Source organism: Bos javanicus, chromosome 11 (genome assembly GCF_032452875.1).
Source record: "Bos javanicus breed banteng chromosome 11, ARS-OSU_banteng_1.0, whole genome shotgun sequence".
Taxonomy (NCBI): domain Eukaryota; kingdom Metazoa; phylum Chordata; class Mammalia; order Artiodactyla; family Bovidae; genus Bos; species Bos javanicus.
In genome coordinates, this window is record NC_083878.1 from 71984403 (window position 1) to 72001070 (window position 16668).

General features: G+C 41.8%; 2 protein-coding genes across 2 annotated transcripts; both read right to left on the minus strand.

The window, feature by feature from the left end:
- Window positions 1-897: 897 nt before the first annotated feature.
- On the minus strand, window positions 898-13852 carry SPATA31H1 (SPATA31 subfamily H member 1). Its single transcript, XM_061431382.1, has 2 exons — window positions 3119-13852; window positions 898-920 (listed from the first exon to the last, which is right to left on the minus strand). Exons 1-2 carry the CDS (start codon window positions 13638-13640, stop codon window positions 898-900), a joined length of 10545 nt encoding a protein of 3514 aa, XP_061287366.1. The 5' UTR covers window positions 13641-13852.
- A 39-nt stretch (window positions 13853-13891) lies between these two features.
- On the minus strand, window positions 13892-16458 carry LOC133256600 (uncharacterized). The gene is made up of 2 exons (XM_061431383.1): window positions 14300-16458; window positions 13892-13905 (listed from the first exon to the last, which is right to left on the minus strand). The coding sequence occupies exons 1-2, from the start codon at window positions 16383-16385 to the stop codon at window positions 13892-13894; spliced, it is 2100 nt and encodes a 699-aa protein (XP_061287367.1). The 5' UTR covers window positions 16386-16458.
- Window positions 16459-16668: the final 210 nt, after the last annotated feature.

Here is a 16668-nt window from a genome sequence, read left to right on the forward strand (position 1 = left end):
GGTAATTGCTTAGGTCTGAGTTGGAAAGAGCTATCCCTTTTTGGTTGTTGAGCTGGTCTGAATTGGTCTGTTTCTTCCCACCGCGTGCTTTCCTGCTTGGTGACTGAGTTTGAATGCCTTAGCTTGAGAGTTGGCATCCTGTGTCTTTTGCTGTCTTTTGTTGAGCAGTAGTCTCTGGCTTTTTGTTTTGGAAGATAGGTTTTGCTTGACCAGAAGTAGTCTGACCTTGTTGTGTCCTCAGGCTTCTGCCCAGCCAAAGCCATAATTCTGTGTGCTGCTTGAATTGCCTGCTTTAGGCCCTGAAAAAGTAGTTGAATAAATTTTGGTTGGGAGGATTTCTTAGATTGTCTTTTTAAAGAGGCGGCCGTTGTCTGAGATGCTCCAGTCCTCTTCCTTCTTAACTGGTTTGGTAATTCCCTAGAGGAACTCTGTATTATAGCTCTACCATTTGTGTAGAACTTTGTATTTTGTGATCTAACTTCCTTAGGGATTCTTTTCATTGGATATTTTGAATCATAGGTCTTTTTGGTTCTCACTTTAGCCCATTTTTCATCCTGATTGCTTTCAGAGTCACTCTCTGATAGAGAGTGAACTTGAGTGAACTCATAGTGTCCAGGCTCTCTAATTTCTGTCTTTTCTATTAGGCTAGAGCTGTCATATTGCCTTTGCCTGATACGGACTTCTATAGGAGCAGGAGCCTGGGACGACCCAGACTGGAAATTTATTGTAGAAGTAGGACTCTTGGAAGCTCGTGTATAACCTTTGGCTTTCCTTAATGATGTTGATCTAAGGCTCCTTGGTGTGACTGGTCTGTCTCTTCTGTGATACTTTGGGAGCTGGGGTCTTTTACCAGTTCGCAACCTAAAGCCAAGATGTAACCTAATCTCTCCATGGCCTTCAGGAGTGCTTACAAGTTGAAGCTGTGGATAAATAAGAAGGTGAGGCCCAAAAGCAGCCTGTAATTTATGACAGCAATTAAATCCTGAACATCGGCCACACTGTAGGCAGATAGGATATTTTAGGACCAGACCTGAAGCTAAAGGTGGAGGTACATTGGGGGGTATTTGACTCCTCAACAGTTTTGCTGCTATTTTTAGTTGCAAATCTTGTAGCAGCTGAAACTGTTCTGAGAAGTCAGTCTTGGCCTGGGGAAGATAACTTGGCTTGAGGGAGTGTTGGGACTCAAAAATCCTTGTCTGTGAATCACTGTGTGAGTTCTCAGTCTCTTCCATTGGAACAGAATCTCTCCTGGCAAAAAATATGTTGAGGGAAGACTCTGACTTTGCTGGGGCAGGAGGCTGACTCCCTGTGCATGAAACAGGCATGTACTGAATGACTTCCTGAGATATATCGCAGGGTTTTGACTTTTTCTTTATTCTCTTTCTACTCCCAGAGTAGTGTTGTATTATGGAGGGCATGGAACTACGTGTCCATATCCTTAAAGGTGTTTTTTTCTCATAACCATGGCATGAAGTATGTCTCTGAATGTAGTTTTTGACCACTGAAGGCTGAGAGATAGTACCTTGACCCTTCTCAAGCAGTCTCTCAGAACATGTCATCAATTCAGCTGGAACCCCAAATAAATTCTGAATAGATTGACAGGTATCTTCAGTGGCTCTTTCTGTTAAAGATGTTTGAGAAGAAAGCTTCCTTTCCATAGTGGTCCCCAAGACATTCCCCATCATTAGCATATTGGAGAGGTATTTTCTAGGTAGTCGTGGCCTCGAGGAGCGACTCTCCCAGACATTCCGTTGCCTGCCCAGGACAGGCCAGGAACGGGCTCTTTGAGCCCCTGACTCTGCCTGGAAAAACTTAGGTGGTGATCTCCAGTCTTGTGGTGAATGTTGTGAGAGTCTCTGGAGTGAGCTCTCTGACTCCTCCACATGTTTCCTCTTAGTCCTTTCATTAGGTATGACATCCACTCCTGGGATCTCAGAATTTGAGTTTTTTACAGTAATAGCTGTCTCGGCAAGGGGTTGGTTATGAAGGGATAAGGAAAAAGTTGAAGATTGTATCGTATCAAGGTCTATAAAAGACTCCTCAGGTTGCAAAATATCTGTCACAAGGTTTTTTATATCCAACACATTTGATACTTGTGGCATCTCAGAATCCCAAAGATCTAATTCAGATGTTCTGACAGAACTTGAGCTAAGTGAGTCTGAAGAGTTGTTTAGAAACCTAGAGAAATAATTCCCTATTTGTAACTCTTCTTCTGATGATCCCTCCTCAGAGTCCTTATTCTGACACACCTCACTTAAATTCAAATCCTCAGATTCCATGACTTGAGGAGGCCCTGTTTTTATCCCTGTAGGTTTCACAGCCTGAAGCCCTTGTTTATGATTTAACACTGTAGGTGCCTCAAGTGTAGATGTTGGCTGTGTGGTTAATTCTGCAGATTTCACTTCAGTATTTGGCCTTGGAGTTAATTCTATAGATTCTACTGGTTCTTGAAGATGTAGCCTTGGGAATAAATCCAAGTAATTTGTTGCCTTAAGCCCCACTCCTATTGGTTCTGCAATCTGGGGAATTGGCCCTGGTGCTAATTCCTCAGATTTTACAATTTGCAGTGGTGGCCCCATAGTCTTTACAATTTGAAACCCTGTCAAATCCATTCTTTTCAAAGTTTGGTACTTTGGTTCTGTGCTTAATTTCTTAAATTTTGCATTTTGCAACCTTAAGCCTGAGGTAAACTCTGAAGGTCTCACATCTTGTGGTTTTGAAGTCAACTCAGCACAGTCTACCATTTGAGAGTTTGGCCATGATGTTAATGTTACAGACTTCACAACTTGATATGGTAGCCCAGGAGTCACTTTCACAGGTGTAGCAACTCTGATGGGAGCTACTGGCTTTACCCCTATTGCTTGAGCAACTTGAAGCTGTGTCTTTGTAGAGTTTGTGACTTGTTCTAGTGGCTTTGGACTAATCCTCATGAATTCTGTAATTTGACCCAGTAGTCCTGGGGCTGTTTCTGAATATTTCATACTTTGATTCTGTGACTGTGTAAGCTTCATTTTTCCCTCCCCTTGTTGCCATGTCTCAGTGGTGACCTCTGCAGATTCTGCGTATCCTGCAACTTGACCTGTTGGCTTTGCCTTTAGGAATCGCTTAGAGGTCAAACCTATAGACCCAGGAACTTGATATCGTATCCCTTCAGATTCCACAACTTGCTGCAGCTGCCCTGTATGTAACTCCTTAACTTGGGACCCTGACTGAGAGAGCAACTCCAGAGTTTCCAGGATTCGGTGGCTTTTCTTTGGTGTTAATTTTAAGGATTTTGAATCTTGATTCCTTAGCACTGGAGTCAGATCAACAAATTCTGGTACTTGAAGATCTAGTTTCAGAGGCATTCCTGAAGCTTTCATGGCTTTTCCTTTTGGCTTTTGGGTCAACTTCACAGATTTCTCTATAGTTTCTGTGTCTTGATGTGCCAAACTTTTTGCCATTTTTGAAGAATCTGTAACTTGATAAATTGGTATTGAAGTCAAACTAACAGATTTAGGGACTCGATGCATTGGCTTTGGAATCATCTCTTCATGTTCTATAAAGTGATGCCCTGGCCTAGGGATGATTTCAGAGGAGCCCATCATTTGAGAGCTTGTTCTTGGAGTTAGATCCTCAGATTTTGGTCTTTGAAACAGTGACTCTGATGCTAACTCCACAGGTTTTATAGCTTGTTGCAGAGACACTGAAGATGATTTTGCATGCCTTGTGCTTTGCAACTTTGGTTCTGGAGTAAACTCCAAATGTTTCACACCTTGTTGCTGTGATTCTGGAGACAAATTTGAAAATTTGACACTAGTCAACATTGGTCCTGGTATGAAGTTCTTAGTTGACTCTGGTGCCGAGATTCCTGATTTGACACCTTGCAATCCTGAAGTCAGCTCCTGGCAATTCATGCCTTGTTCTTGAGACCCTGGTGTCAACTCTACAGATTTCATATTTTGAAGACATGGCTCTGGTGCAGAGATCTCAGATTTAACACATTGTGACCTGAGACATGATGATGATCCTAAAAAATTTGCACTTTGAGATTGGGGCAGTAGGTTTGACTTCATAGATTTCACATCCTGAGAACATGGCACTGATACAGACACTACAGATTTCTGCCTGAAGCAAGAAATCAGTTTATTAGAATTCACATCTTGAGGTTGTGTCTCTGGTTTCAACTCCAGAGGTTTCCCATCTTGAAAACATGGCTCTGGTGCAAAGACCACAGATCTTATACTATGCTGCCTGAGGTGTGAGGGCAACTCCTCACAGTTCATACCTTGAGGATGTGGCCCTGAATTTAATTCCATAGATTTCACTTTTTGAAAACATGGCTCTAGAGCAAACACATTCCATTTCAAATTCTGAAGCTCAGAGTCTGAAATCAGTTTTGTAGAATTGGTACCACAAAGCAGTGGCTCTTTGTTCATCTTCATAGATTTTATATCTTCAAACAGTTGCTCTGGTAAAAATAACATAGGTTTCATAACATTTAACTGAGGGCCCAAAGTGAACACAGACTGCACAACTTGTTGCTCTGACCCAGCATGATTGACCAAAAATTGGACTTCTGGAAACTTTGTCCCTGAAGTTAACTCAGGAGATTTTGCTTCTTGCAAGTGTGATTCCAGGTTGAACAACATAGATTTTGTACCATGAGATTCTGGCCCAGAGGGTTTCATACCATGCATCTGTGGCCCTGGATTAGACTTTACAGAACTTAAGTATTGAAGTTCTATCCCTGAATTCAACCCAGTAGAATTTACACCTTGCTGCTGTGGGCCAGAGTTGAACTTTGTTGAGGTTCTACCTTGAGACTTTGTCCCTGGAGTCAATTCACATTTTATGTCTTGTAAATCCTGCACAGGATTGAACATAATAGGTTTTATACCTTGAAGTTCTGGCCCTGGATTAAAATCAGAAGATTTCTTACCTTTACATTTTGTCCCTGAAGTTAACTCAGGAGATTTTATACCTTGCAAGGGTGGCCGACATTTGCACTTCATAGAATCTACACATTGTAATTTTGGCTCTGGATTCAGCTCAGAAGAATTTTCACACTGTATCTGTGGGCCACAGTTGCATCCTGTGGGTGTTACACTTAGAAACTTTGACCCTGAAATCGATTTAGATTTCAGACCTTGGCAATGTGGCCCAGGGTTGAACACCATAGATGTCTCACATTGATTCCCTGTACATGGTTTCACTTCAAATCCCATATTTTGACATTTTTTCCCTGAAGTTGACTCAAGGGATTCTATACCTTGCAAAGATGCCCCACGTTTGCAACCCATAGAATTTAAACATTGTGATTTTGGCTCTGGATTCAACTTAGAAGACTTTGCATACCGCATCTGTGGCCCAGGGTTGCATTCTGTGGGTGTTACACCTAGAAACTTTGACTGTGGACTCAATTCAGATTTCCGACCTTGGCAGTGTGGTCCAGGATTGAACACCATAGATGTCTCACATTGATTCCCTGTACATGGTTTCACTTCAGACCCCATATTTTGACATTTTTCCCCTGAAGTCAACTCAAGGGATTTTATACCTTGCAAGGGTGGCGCACATTTGCAACCCATAGAATTTAAACATTGTAATTTTGGTTCTGAATTCAATTTAAAAGACTTTGCACACTGCATCCATGGCCCAGGGTTGCATTCTATGGGTGCTACACTTAGAAACTTTGACTCTGGACTCAATTCAGATTTCAGACCTTGACAGTGTGGTCCAGGATTGAACACCATAGATGTCTCACATTGATTCTCTGTGCCTGGATTCATTTCAGTTCCCATATATTGACATTTTTCCCCTGAAGTCAACTCAAGGGATTTTATACCTTGCAAGGGTGGCCCACATTTGCAACCCATAGAATTTAAACATTGTGATTTTGGCTCTGGATTCAACTCAGAATTTGCACACTGCATCTGTGGCCCAGGGTTGCATTCTTTGGGTGTTACACTTAGAAACTTTGACTCTGGACTCAATTCAGGTTTCAAACCTTGGCAGTGTGGTCCAGGGTTGAACACCATAGATGTCTCACACTGATTCTTTGTGCTTAGTCTCTCCTCAGATCCCATATGTTGACATTTTTTCCCTGAAGTCAGCTCCGATGATTTTGCTCCTTTCAGACCTTGGCAATGTGGTCCAGGGTTGAACACCATAGATGTCTCACTTTGAAGCTCTGTCCCTGAATTTAACTTAGAAGACTCCATACCTTGAAATTTTGAAACTGAAGTTAATTCAGAAGAGCTTGTACCTTGCAAATGTGACCCAGGCTTGCATCCAGTTGGATTTACACACTGAAGTTTTGGTTCTGAAATGAATGCAGAAGAATTCACACCTTGCAAATCTGGCCCAATGCAGAGCACCTTAGATTTTCTACCTTGAAGCTCCGTACTGGGATTCAACTCTGAAGATTTTTTATCTTGCACTTGTGACCCAGTGTTGAATGGTATATAATTCACACATTGAAGTTGTGGCCCTGGCTTCAGTTTAGAGCATCTCCCACCTTGTAATTTAGGCTCATGGTTGAATTCCAGCAATTTCTCATCTGAAAGCTTAGTTTCTGTGCTCAACTCAGATTTTACCTCTTGCAACTGTGGTCCAGGATTGAACTCTAAAGATTGAATACCTTGGTGACTTGTTCCCAGACTCAAATCAGAAGATTTCATATCTTGTAGCTGTTGGTCAGGATTGAATTCCAAAGATTCCACATTTTTAAGCTTTGTCCTTTTGCATGATTCTGAAGATTTTATATGTTGTGAATGTGTCCTAGGACTGAACACCATGACTTTTACATTTTGAAGCTCTTCCCATGGACTCAACTTACACGATTTCTCATCTTGCTTTTGCTTTCTAGCATTGCTCTTAGACGATATCCCACTGTGAATCTTTGATTCCAAGGCCAACTTACAGAATTTTGCAACCTGAAATTCTAGGCTAGGACTGACTTCTATAGAGTTCATCAATTGAAGCTTTATAGGCCCAGAAGATTTTGCACCTTGCAACTCTGCCACAGGGTTGAATTCCATAGATTTCACACCTTGAAGGTGTGCCTTTGATGTCAACATAGATAATTTTCTATCTTGTAACTGTGGAGCTGAGTTGAACCCCAAAGATTTCACATCTTGTACCTTTGTACCAAGAGTCAATTCAAAAGGTTTCATATCTTGCCACATTGGCCTGGTGATGAATTCTATAGATTCTCCACTTTGAAGCTTTGTCTTTGGTGTTAACTCTGAGGATGTCACACCTTGCAGACATGGAACAACAGATTTCAAATCTTGAAGCCTCCACCCTAGCCCCAAATCAGATTTCTCACCCTGTCTCTGTGGTTGAGGGTTGAACTCCAGTGATTTCACACCTTGAAGTTCCCTCTTCTGGGTTAAATCAGATTTCCCACATTGTAACTTCAGTCCATGATTGAACTCTAAGGATTTTTCATCTTGAAGCTTTGTCCCTTGAATCAATTCAGAACATTTTTTACTTTGTATCTGTGGTTCAGAATTGAACATTGATTGTGCTTCCTGAAGCATTGTCCCTAAGACCGCTTCAGAAGATTTCATACTTTGAAAGTGTGGTCTAGAATTTAACCCTTTAGATTTTACATCTTGAAGCTTTAGACCCATAATCAGTTCAGAACATTTCATATCTTTTAAGTGTTGGCCGGAGTCTGACTCTACTGATCTCACAACTGGAATCTTTCTCCTCAGAGTCAAATCAGATTTTGCACCTTGTAACTTTGGACTAGGTTTCAGGTCTAGAGACTTCACACCTTGAAGCTTCTCCCTTGGGATAACTTCAGACAATTTCACACCCTGCAAGTTTGATCCAGACCAGAAATTCATAGATTTTACACCTTGAAGCTTTATACCTGTGATCCACTTGGAAGATTTTATATCTTGCAACTGTGGACCTGACTTGAATTCCACTGATTTCACTTTTTGAAGCTTTGTCCCCAGTGTCAACTCAGATTTCACACCTTGCGATGGTGGCCCAGATTTGGACTTTGCAGATTCCACATCTTGTAAATTTGAGTCTGAGACTAATTGAGAAGATTTCTCTCCTTGAAATTGTGACTCAGAGTTGAACACCAATTTCACATTTTGAAGTTTTGATGCCGGGATCAGCTCAGAAGATTTTAGAACTTGCAGCTGGGGACGGGGGCTAAATTCTTTATGTTTTACATCTTGAAGCTTGGCCTTTGAGGTCCACCCAGAAGAATTTACACCTTGTAACAGTGACCCAGGGTCAAAATCTGTATATTTGATACCTTGAGTCTTTGTCCCCACAGTCAATTTAGAAAACATTGTACCTTGCAACTGTGAGCCAGGGATTAGCTCAGTAACTTTCTTGTCTTGGGACTTTGTCTCAAACGGTACCTCAGAAGATTTTAGACCTTGCCACTGTGGCCCAGTGTTGAAATCCTCAGATTTCATGCCCTGAAGCTTTGGCTGAAGAGTCAACTCAGATGACTTCATACTTTTCAAGTGTAGTGGGGAGTTCAACTCTATAGTTTTATCACTTTGTAATTGTGACCCTTGGCTTAATACCTCAGATTTCACCTCAGGAAACTGTGGCTCTTGTGTAAGCAGTGGAGACTTCACACCTTGAAGCTGTGTTCCTGGGGCTGACTGTAATGGTTTCACTTCTTGATGCCATGGTCCTGGGGTCAATGAAGGAGATTCGCCATCTTGCAAGTGAAGCCTAGATTTGAACATCATAGATTTTATATCACAGAGCTTTGACTTGGAAGTCAAGTCACATGATTTCATTCTGCTAAACTGTAGACAGGGTTTCACATTGAGACCTTGAGCCTGAGACTCTTGGAGTGATGTCAAAGATTGTACATCCTGAAGCTTTGGCCCTGGGGTCAATACAGATGACTTCGTATCTCTCAACTGTATCAACTCTGTTGGTTTGACACACTGAGGTTGCAACTCAAGATTTAGCAGAGATTTCACACCTTGAAACATTGGTGCAGGCATCCACTGAACAGTTTTCATACTTCCAAACTCTGGCTTTTGGTTTAGCTCCACAATTTTCATACCTTGAAACTGTGGCTCTGAAGTTGATGCCAAAACTTTTCCTTCTTGCATCTGTGGTCCTGGAGACAACTCAGGAGTTTTCACCCTCTTCAACTGTGGCCCGAGGTTAAACTTCATATATGCTGTACCTTGAATTTTTGGCCCCAGATGCAATGCAGATGACTTCACATCTCTTAACTGTGTTGAATATTTCAACTCTACAAATTTGCCACCTTGAGGTTGTGGCTTAAGATTTAACCCTGCAGATTTCACGTCTTGGAACTCATATCCTGGTATCCACTGAATATGTTTCATAGTCTCAGGCTGTGGCTCTTGTTTAAACTCAGTGGTTTTCACACCTTGAAGCTGTGGCTCTGAAGTTGACTTTGAGGATTTTACTTGGTGTAACTGTGGTCCTGGGGTCAACTTGGGAGACTTCATACTTTGCAACTGTGGTTCAAGTTTTAACTTTTTAGATTTTATACCTTGAATATTTGATTCTGGAGTCAATTCAGATGATTCCCTACCTTTCAACTGTAATTCAAAGTTGAGATCTACTAATTTTCCATCTTTAAATTTTAGCTCTGGAATTAACTCCAAAGACATCCCATCTTCTGACTTAGACCCTCTCTTCAGTGACTCTGAATTCACACATTGCTGCTCTGATGAGATTACAGATATCTCACCAACCTGTTTTGGCCCAGGAGTTAAGTTCACAATTGCCGTCTCTTGAAACTGTTGCTTTGGGGCTAAATCCACAGATTTTACTCCTTGAAACTTTTGTCTTCTGCTTGCATTCACAGATTTTACTACCTGCTTCTTTGGCCTTGAGGTCAACTTCATAGGTTTTGCAAATTGCAGCTCTTGATCTGGAGTCTCCTCTACAGGTTTTAAACTTTGAAGCTTTGGACATGGGGTTAGCTGCAGAATTTTCATGTCTTGCATTTGGGGCTTTGTCAAATTTGTCAATTCCTGAGGTTTCATACCTTGCAGTTTAGGCCCTTGCAGCAATGACCATGGTGCCAAAAACACAGAATTCTCATCTTGCATCCTTGGCCCAAGTTTCAATTCCACAGCTTTCACATCTTGCAGTTGCGTTCTTGGGATGAACGTCACAGTTTTTAATCCTTGATTTCTTAAGGACAGTGCCAACACATCAGATTTCACACCTTGAAGCTTGGAGTCTGAGGTGAGTTTCACAGATTTGACATCTTCTCTCGGTGGTCCTGAGGTTATCTCCACAGATTTTTTACCTTCCGGCTGTGGACTTGGGGTTAGCAATGTAGATTTCATACCTCTTGGATGTTGTCCTGGAGTTAAGACTGCAGAGTTTACATCTTTAAACTCTGACTCGGAGGACAGCAACTCAGATATTAAACCATGAAGTTTTGAGCCTGGGGTCACCTCTACCGGTTTCACATCTTCCCCCTGTGACCCAGGGGTTAACACCATAGATTTAACATTTCCCAATTGTGGCTTTGATATTAACTGAATAGATTTCATACTTCCTAAATGTGGTCCTGGGGTTAACTTCACAGATTTTGTATCTTCCAGCTGTGGTTCTGGCATTAGTGCCTCAGATTGTAAACCTTCAACCTCTGAGATTGGGGTCCTTGCTGCAGGTTTTACATCTTGCATCTGTGGTCTTTGGGTCAATCCAGAAGATTTCATAACTTGTAACAGTGGTCTTCTGGTCAACTCAGAAAAGTTTACACTTGGCAACTGGAGTCCAGGAGACACCTCCATAGATTTTACATCTGGTCTCTGTGGCTCTGAAACTAATTTATAAGAAATGTCACCTTCAAAGCTTGACATTTGGTCTGATGCTTCACATTTTATGCCTTGAAACAGTGGCTTTGGCCCTAACATCTCAGGCTTAACCCGTTGCTGCTCAGGTCCTGAGGCCAACTTCATAGATCTTTCTCCTTGCATCATTGGTTCTGGAGTTAACTCAAAAATCTTCACATATTGTAGTTGTGGCCCTGAATTTAACTCAGAGGATTTCACACCTTGAGACTGAACTCCTGATGTTAGATCACAAAATTTGACATCTTGTAGCCATGGCCCCACCTGTTTCACACCTTGAAGCCCTGGAGACATCTTTGCTGATTTAGAATCCTGAAGCCCTAACTCTAGAGCTGTCTCCATGGAAGTCACACTATGAAATGGTGATTCTGGGATTTGCTTCCCAAATTTGACACCTTGAAGCTTTGGCCCTGAGGTCAATTCAGAAAATTTGACATCTTGCTGCCTTGACCCTAGGTTCAGTTCCTCAGATTTCATATCTTGAAGTTCTGAGGTCAATTTCACTGATTTCATGCTGTTAAACTGTGACCCTTCAACAGACAGAATAGGTTTCATATTTTCAACCAGGAGCCCTTGACTTAACTGCAAAGATGACTCTGTTACAAATCCTACAGCCTTTGTATCTTGAAGCTGTGTTCCTGGCATTAACTGCACATGTTCAAAACCTTGATGCTTTGGGTCTGGAGTCAGATCAGAAAATCTAACACCTTGTAAGCACGGTCCTGAGCTTAGTTCCATGAATTTTGTACTTTGAGTTTGTGGTTTCGCCATCAACTGTATAGATACAACACTTTGATGCTTTGGTCCTGGGGTACAATCTGACAATTTTATTTCTTGCATTGGGGAACCTGGGGTCAATTCATCAGATGTCACACTGTGATGTGGAGACCCTGAGATTAAATCTAAAAGTCTTTCTCCTTGAAGTGGTGGTTTAGGACGTAACTCTGAAAATCTTACGCTATGCAACTGTGGTCCCAGGGACTCACCTTGGAGCTGTACCTCCTGAGTCAGTTCCTCTGGTATCATACTTTGTAGGACTGGCTCTTGTATTGGCTTCTCTGATTCTACCATTTTGGTAGTAGTTGGCTGTTGAATTAAATTAACATATTTCACATCTTGTAGTTTTGGCTCTGACTCCAACTGCCTGAATGTTACTTCCTGGAGCTGTGGCTCTGGAGTCAACTCTGTAACTTGTGGTTTTGGTCCTGTAATAAACTGTTTAGATTCCACCACTAATGGGGATGACTCAGAGGTTAACTTCACATGTTTCAAATTTTGTAGTAGGGGCTCTGATATCTCATATTGCATCCTTGGTTCTAAAGTCAACTCCAGAGATCCTTTTTCTGAATATGGTTGTACTGGTATTACCTCCTGGATGTTTTCAACTGGAAATGTTGCTAACCCCACAGTTTCTGTGTTTGCATATTCTGACCTTAAGGGTATCTCTGATGATTCTGTATCTTGAAGATGTGGCCTTAGAGGAGTCATTCTTGCAGATTCTATAACTTGATCTGTTGGTTTTTGCATTAATTGGGGCAAATTAACTTGGGGCAAAGCCTCAGAAATCAGTCTTACAGTTTCTGTGTCTTGATGGTCTTGACCTGGAGTCAACTCTGAAAATTTTTGAAAATACGGCCTGGGCATCACACCACCAGGTTTCAAGACTACAGATTCCTCCTCTTGTGGCCAGATCTCAGCAGCTAACTCTGTAGATGGTATGTCTTGATGCCTTGGTCTGGAAGTTAGACCCACAGATTTTAATCCTTGTAAATGTAATTCCATGGTCACTTTCCTTGATTCAACATGTTGTAACTGTGACTCAGGAATTAACCTACTAGATTCTTCCAGTGGTACGTGTAAATCCACAAAATCATCATGCCTTAATGGCCCTAGAGTCAACTCCTCAGGTTTTATACTTGTGGACTGTGGTTCTGAGGTCAATGACACGGATTTCACATTTTGAAATTGTGGTTCTGAGATCAGCTTCTCATAATTCATAACTTCTGAATATGGTCCTAGATTTGGATGAACAAACTTCATATCTTGAGATTCTGGGGTCAACATGTTTGATTTCATACCTTGCATCTCTGATCCTAGTACCAACTCCAGAGATTCTTGTGTCATGTGCTGTGACATTGGAGTTTCGTCCATGGCTCTCACACTTTGGAACATTGGCTCAAGAGTGCTCCTGAATGACATTGAGTTCATCTGCATAGATGCTTGGCTCAGTGACCTGGGGGTACTTCCTAAAAATGATTGTATCAACCCCATAGACTCTTTCCCATGGTGACCAGTGTCAGGGGTTAGCTTTGCTTCTGTTTCTGGATATCCTGGTTCTGAGATCATCCCTAAAGATTCTGAAGCTTGATACCGTGAGATCATCCCTTCAGGTTCTGTGACTTGATGATTTGGTCTGGAGTCTACCTCTACAGATTTTACTGCTTGAATGTGTGCTCCTGGGATCAGTTCTTCATATTTCATACCTTCTACCTTTGTCTCAGGAGTCAGTCTTGTACTTTCTACCATTTGAGGAGTTTTTACATCTTCACGCAATGGTATTGGGGCTGTCTCCTCAGATCTTATATCCTGTGACCATGGCTTTGGGGCCAACTCCATAGGTTTCATATCTTTTTGTACTATTCTTGGAGACAATTCCACAGTTTTTATACCTGGAAACTCTGATGGTAGAGCCAAATGAACAGATTCCATACCTTGCAACTGTGAACTGGGGACCAGATCTATAGATTTCTTACTTTGCAACTGTGGTACTGGGACTAACCCAGTAGATTTTTTACTTTGTTGTTGGGGTCCCAGCATCAGTTGGATAGATTTCACACCATGAAGCTGAGCCCCTGGGGCTGACTGCACAGATTTCTCATTTTGCCCCTGTGGTGTGGTGGCCAACTCCTCAGGTTTTACACTCTGCCATTCTGGTTCTGTGGCCAGTTCTATAGAGTTCACAGTTGAGACTGGCTGTGTGTAATTTCCCAGTTCTGGGACTGAACCTGTGGTTATGTCTACAGATTTTATATTTTGTGACTCTGGTGCCAAAACCAGTTTCCCAGACTTCAAATTTTGCAGTCTTGGGGACAACGTCATAGAACCCATAACCTTAAGTTGTGGAATTGATTTCATCTCTCTATAGTTCACATCTGGAACTGATGTAGTGGACATTTCTGCAGATTCTGTGACTTGAGGCAGTGCCTTTTGGCTCATTCCCATAGATTTTGTACCTGTACCCAGTGACCTTGGGATTGTCCCTAAAGATTCCATCATTTGATGATGTGAATGTGTCACCTCTGCAGATTTCTCCATTTTTATCCAGGGGTCAGAGGTCAACTCCATAGTTTCTATTACATGATGACTTTGCCTTGGACTCATCTCTGAATACTCCAGAATTTGATGCCCTGGGGTCAACCTCGAAGACTCTGTGACTTGATGAGATGGCCCTGGTGTTAATGCCATAGATTCTGTGCCTTGATTATATGGTTGTGGAGTCATCCCCTCAAAGTCTGGCACTTGAATACATGACCCAGGAGTCAACTCCAGACTCCTGGAGTTGGCTTGAGATATTGAAATCACTCCTCCTGATTCCATGACTTTATGTGGTGGCTTTGGAGGTAAGCCCACAGATTCTACCTCTCCAAATGTACCAATAGTAGTAAAAGAGCTTGAAGTCAAACAATCTGATTGAATTGCCCTTGGGGTTAAATTTGCAATCTGAGACTGTGTATCTGGGATCAAACCCCCAGATTCTATAACATGTGACTTTGTTGGTGGAATTATCCCCATAAAATCCATAGCTTGTAATAGTGCTACTGGAGTCACTTTCATGTAATCCATCACTTGATGCAATGGCCTTGGGATCGTTTCAAATGATTTCATATTTTGACATATTGGCCCTGGAGTAATCTTCAGTGATTCTGTGACTTGACTTTGTGGCCTTGATGTTACATGAACTGATTGCATAACTTTATGTGGCCCTGGGGTTATTTCCACAGTTTCTATGACTGCATGTTGTAGTCTTGGATTCATCTTTCCTGGTTGTATGACTTGATGGTCCAACAATGTACTCCTTTTTACTGACTCCATAACTTGATATTGCATTGTTGGGGTCATTCCCATCGACTGTATGATAGGTGGATGTGATTTTTTAATCATCCCCATAGAATCCATGACTTGAAGCAATGCTATTGGAGTTACCTTCACATTATCTATTACTTGATTCAGCTGTCTTGAAGTTATCTTTCTTGATTCCATAACTTGCTGCTGAGGTCTTGGGGTTACCTCCACTGATTTAATGACTTGATATGATGGTTTTTGGCTTACATGCACTGTTTCCATGGCTTCCATTGGTTTTTCAACTTCATTTGGTGGCCATTGGAACAAACCCACAGATTCTATCACTTCTGAATGTGAATCTGGAATCATCCCCATTGAATCCATGACTTGAAGTAATGCCAGTGGAGTAACTTTCACACTATCTGTGACTTGGTATGGTAGCTGTGGGGTCAGCTCCATATTAGGCACCTGGGTCTGTTGCGGTTGTATCCTTTTTTCTGGAAGACCTAAGACCCTCTGCTTTATATTAAGCTCTAGCACATGTTTTGGGTCCTTCTTCAGTAAAGTCATTTCCTCTTGAGTGATGTCAGCTCCTAAGCTTTTGGGAAGTAGAATATCTATTGATGTCATTAATGGCCTGGATTCAAGGATTTGGGGGCCATCTCCAGGTTGTGACTGCTTACCTGAGATAAGAGTCTGAGAAATTCTTGTTTCTGTTCTATTTAATCCAGATTCCACTCCAGTGTTCCTTTGGAGCTGAAGAGATGGAAGGTCTGGGGATTCATTGTTGATATTTTGCTCAGTGCTTTGATGAATGGGCATAGATAACTGGATTTGGGGTTTCTCTGGTTCAGGGACTCCTCCTTGCACCTCAGTTAAATAATTCAGCATTGCCCATGATTCCCTCACAGGCAGAGGCACTGTTTGTTCCCGCAAAGTACAAACCTTCCAAGCCATATGTCCCTCTAACTCCCACCTAGCCAAAGGAGAGAGCTGGATTGGAGCTGACCCTGACAATAGTGGTCTCTCTTTGAAGATAATATTTGGCTTATGATCTGATGTCAAATCACTCTTGCTTCTTCTCTTATCCTTTGTTTTTTCTTCTTGTCTGTGGAGATCTGGAGATTCAAAAAGAGAGTTGATAAAAGTGCTTTGAGGGCTTAAGGATGAAAGAGTTTCCAAATTCTGAAAAAGTTCTGATTTCCCAAGCTCTGAAAGCATAAAAGAAGGCTGAGATGTGCCTTGGTTCCTGAACACAGGAGGTTGATTTTGGGGTAAAATAGGTAAAGTATGGCTCCGGAATTGCCAAGTTGTTTCTTCAGAAAAGACGGGAAGGTGAGACAGGCTCGAGCTGTAGGATGATCCAGAGGAGATGCTACTGTCAGTAGAATGTTCTGCATTCTTACAGTCACAACAGGGTAGGACAGGCTCCTGAGCCACAAAAACAGAGGAGGTGGAAGAAGAAATCATATCCTGTGGTTCAGGCAAACCCAATTCCATAAGACTTGATCTAAGAAATAAAGAGAAAAGTTCCCATTTGTTTTGAAACAGGAAAAAGTAGGAAAATGGAAAGACAATGGCCATTTTGAATGCAAAATATTTTGGACTGAGGGAAAACAAAAAAGCTTGCTTTCCCCAACATTAATTGCTTATTTATGGAAAGAATTCCTCCACCAGGAAAAAGGGAGGCATTTGTCCCCATTCTAATCAGAAATGATTCACAGACCAGTGGTTCTTAAACTTTGCCCCACTACAAAAACTAACTAACCATCTTTCTTCTCCC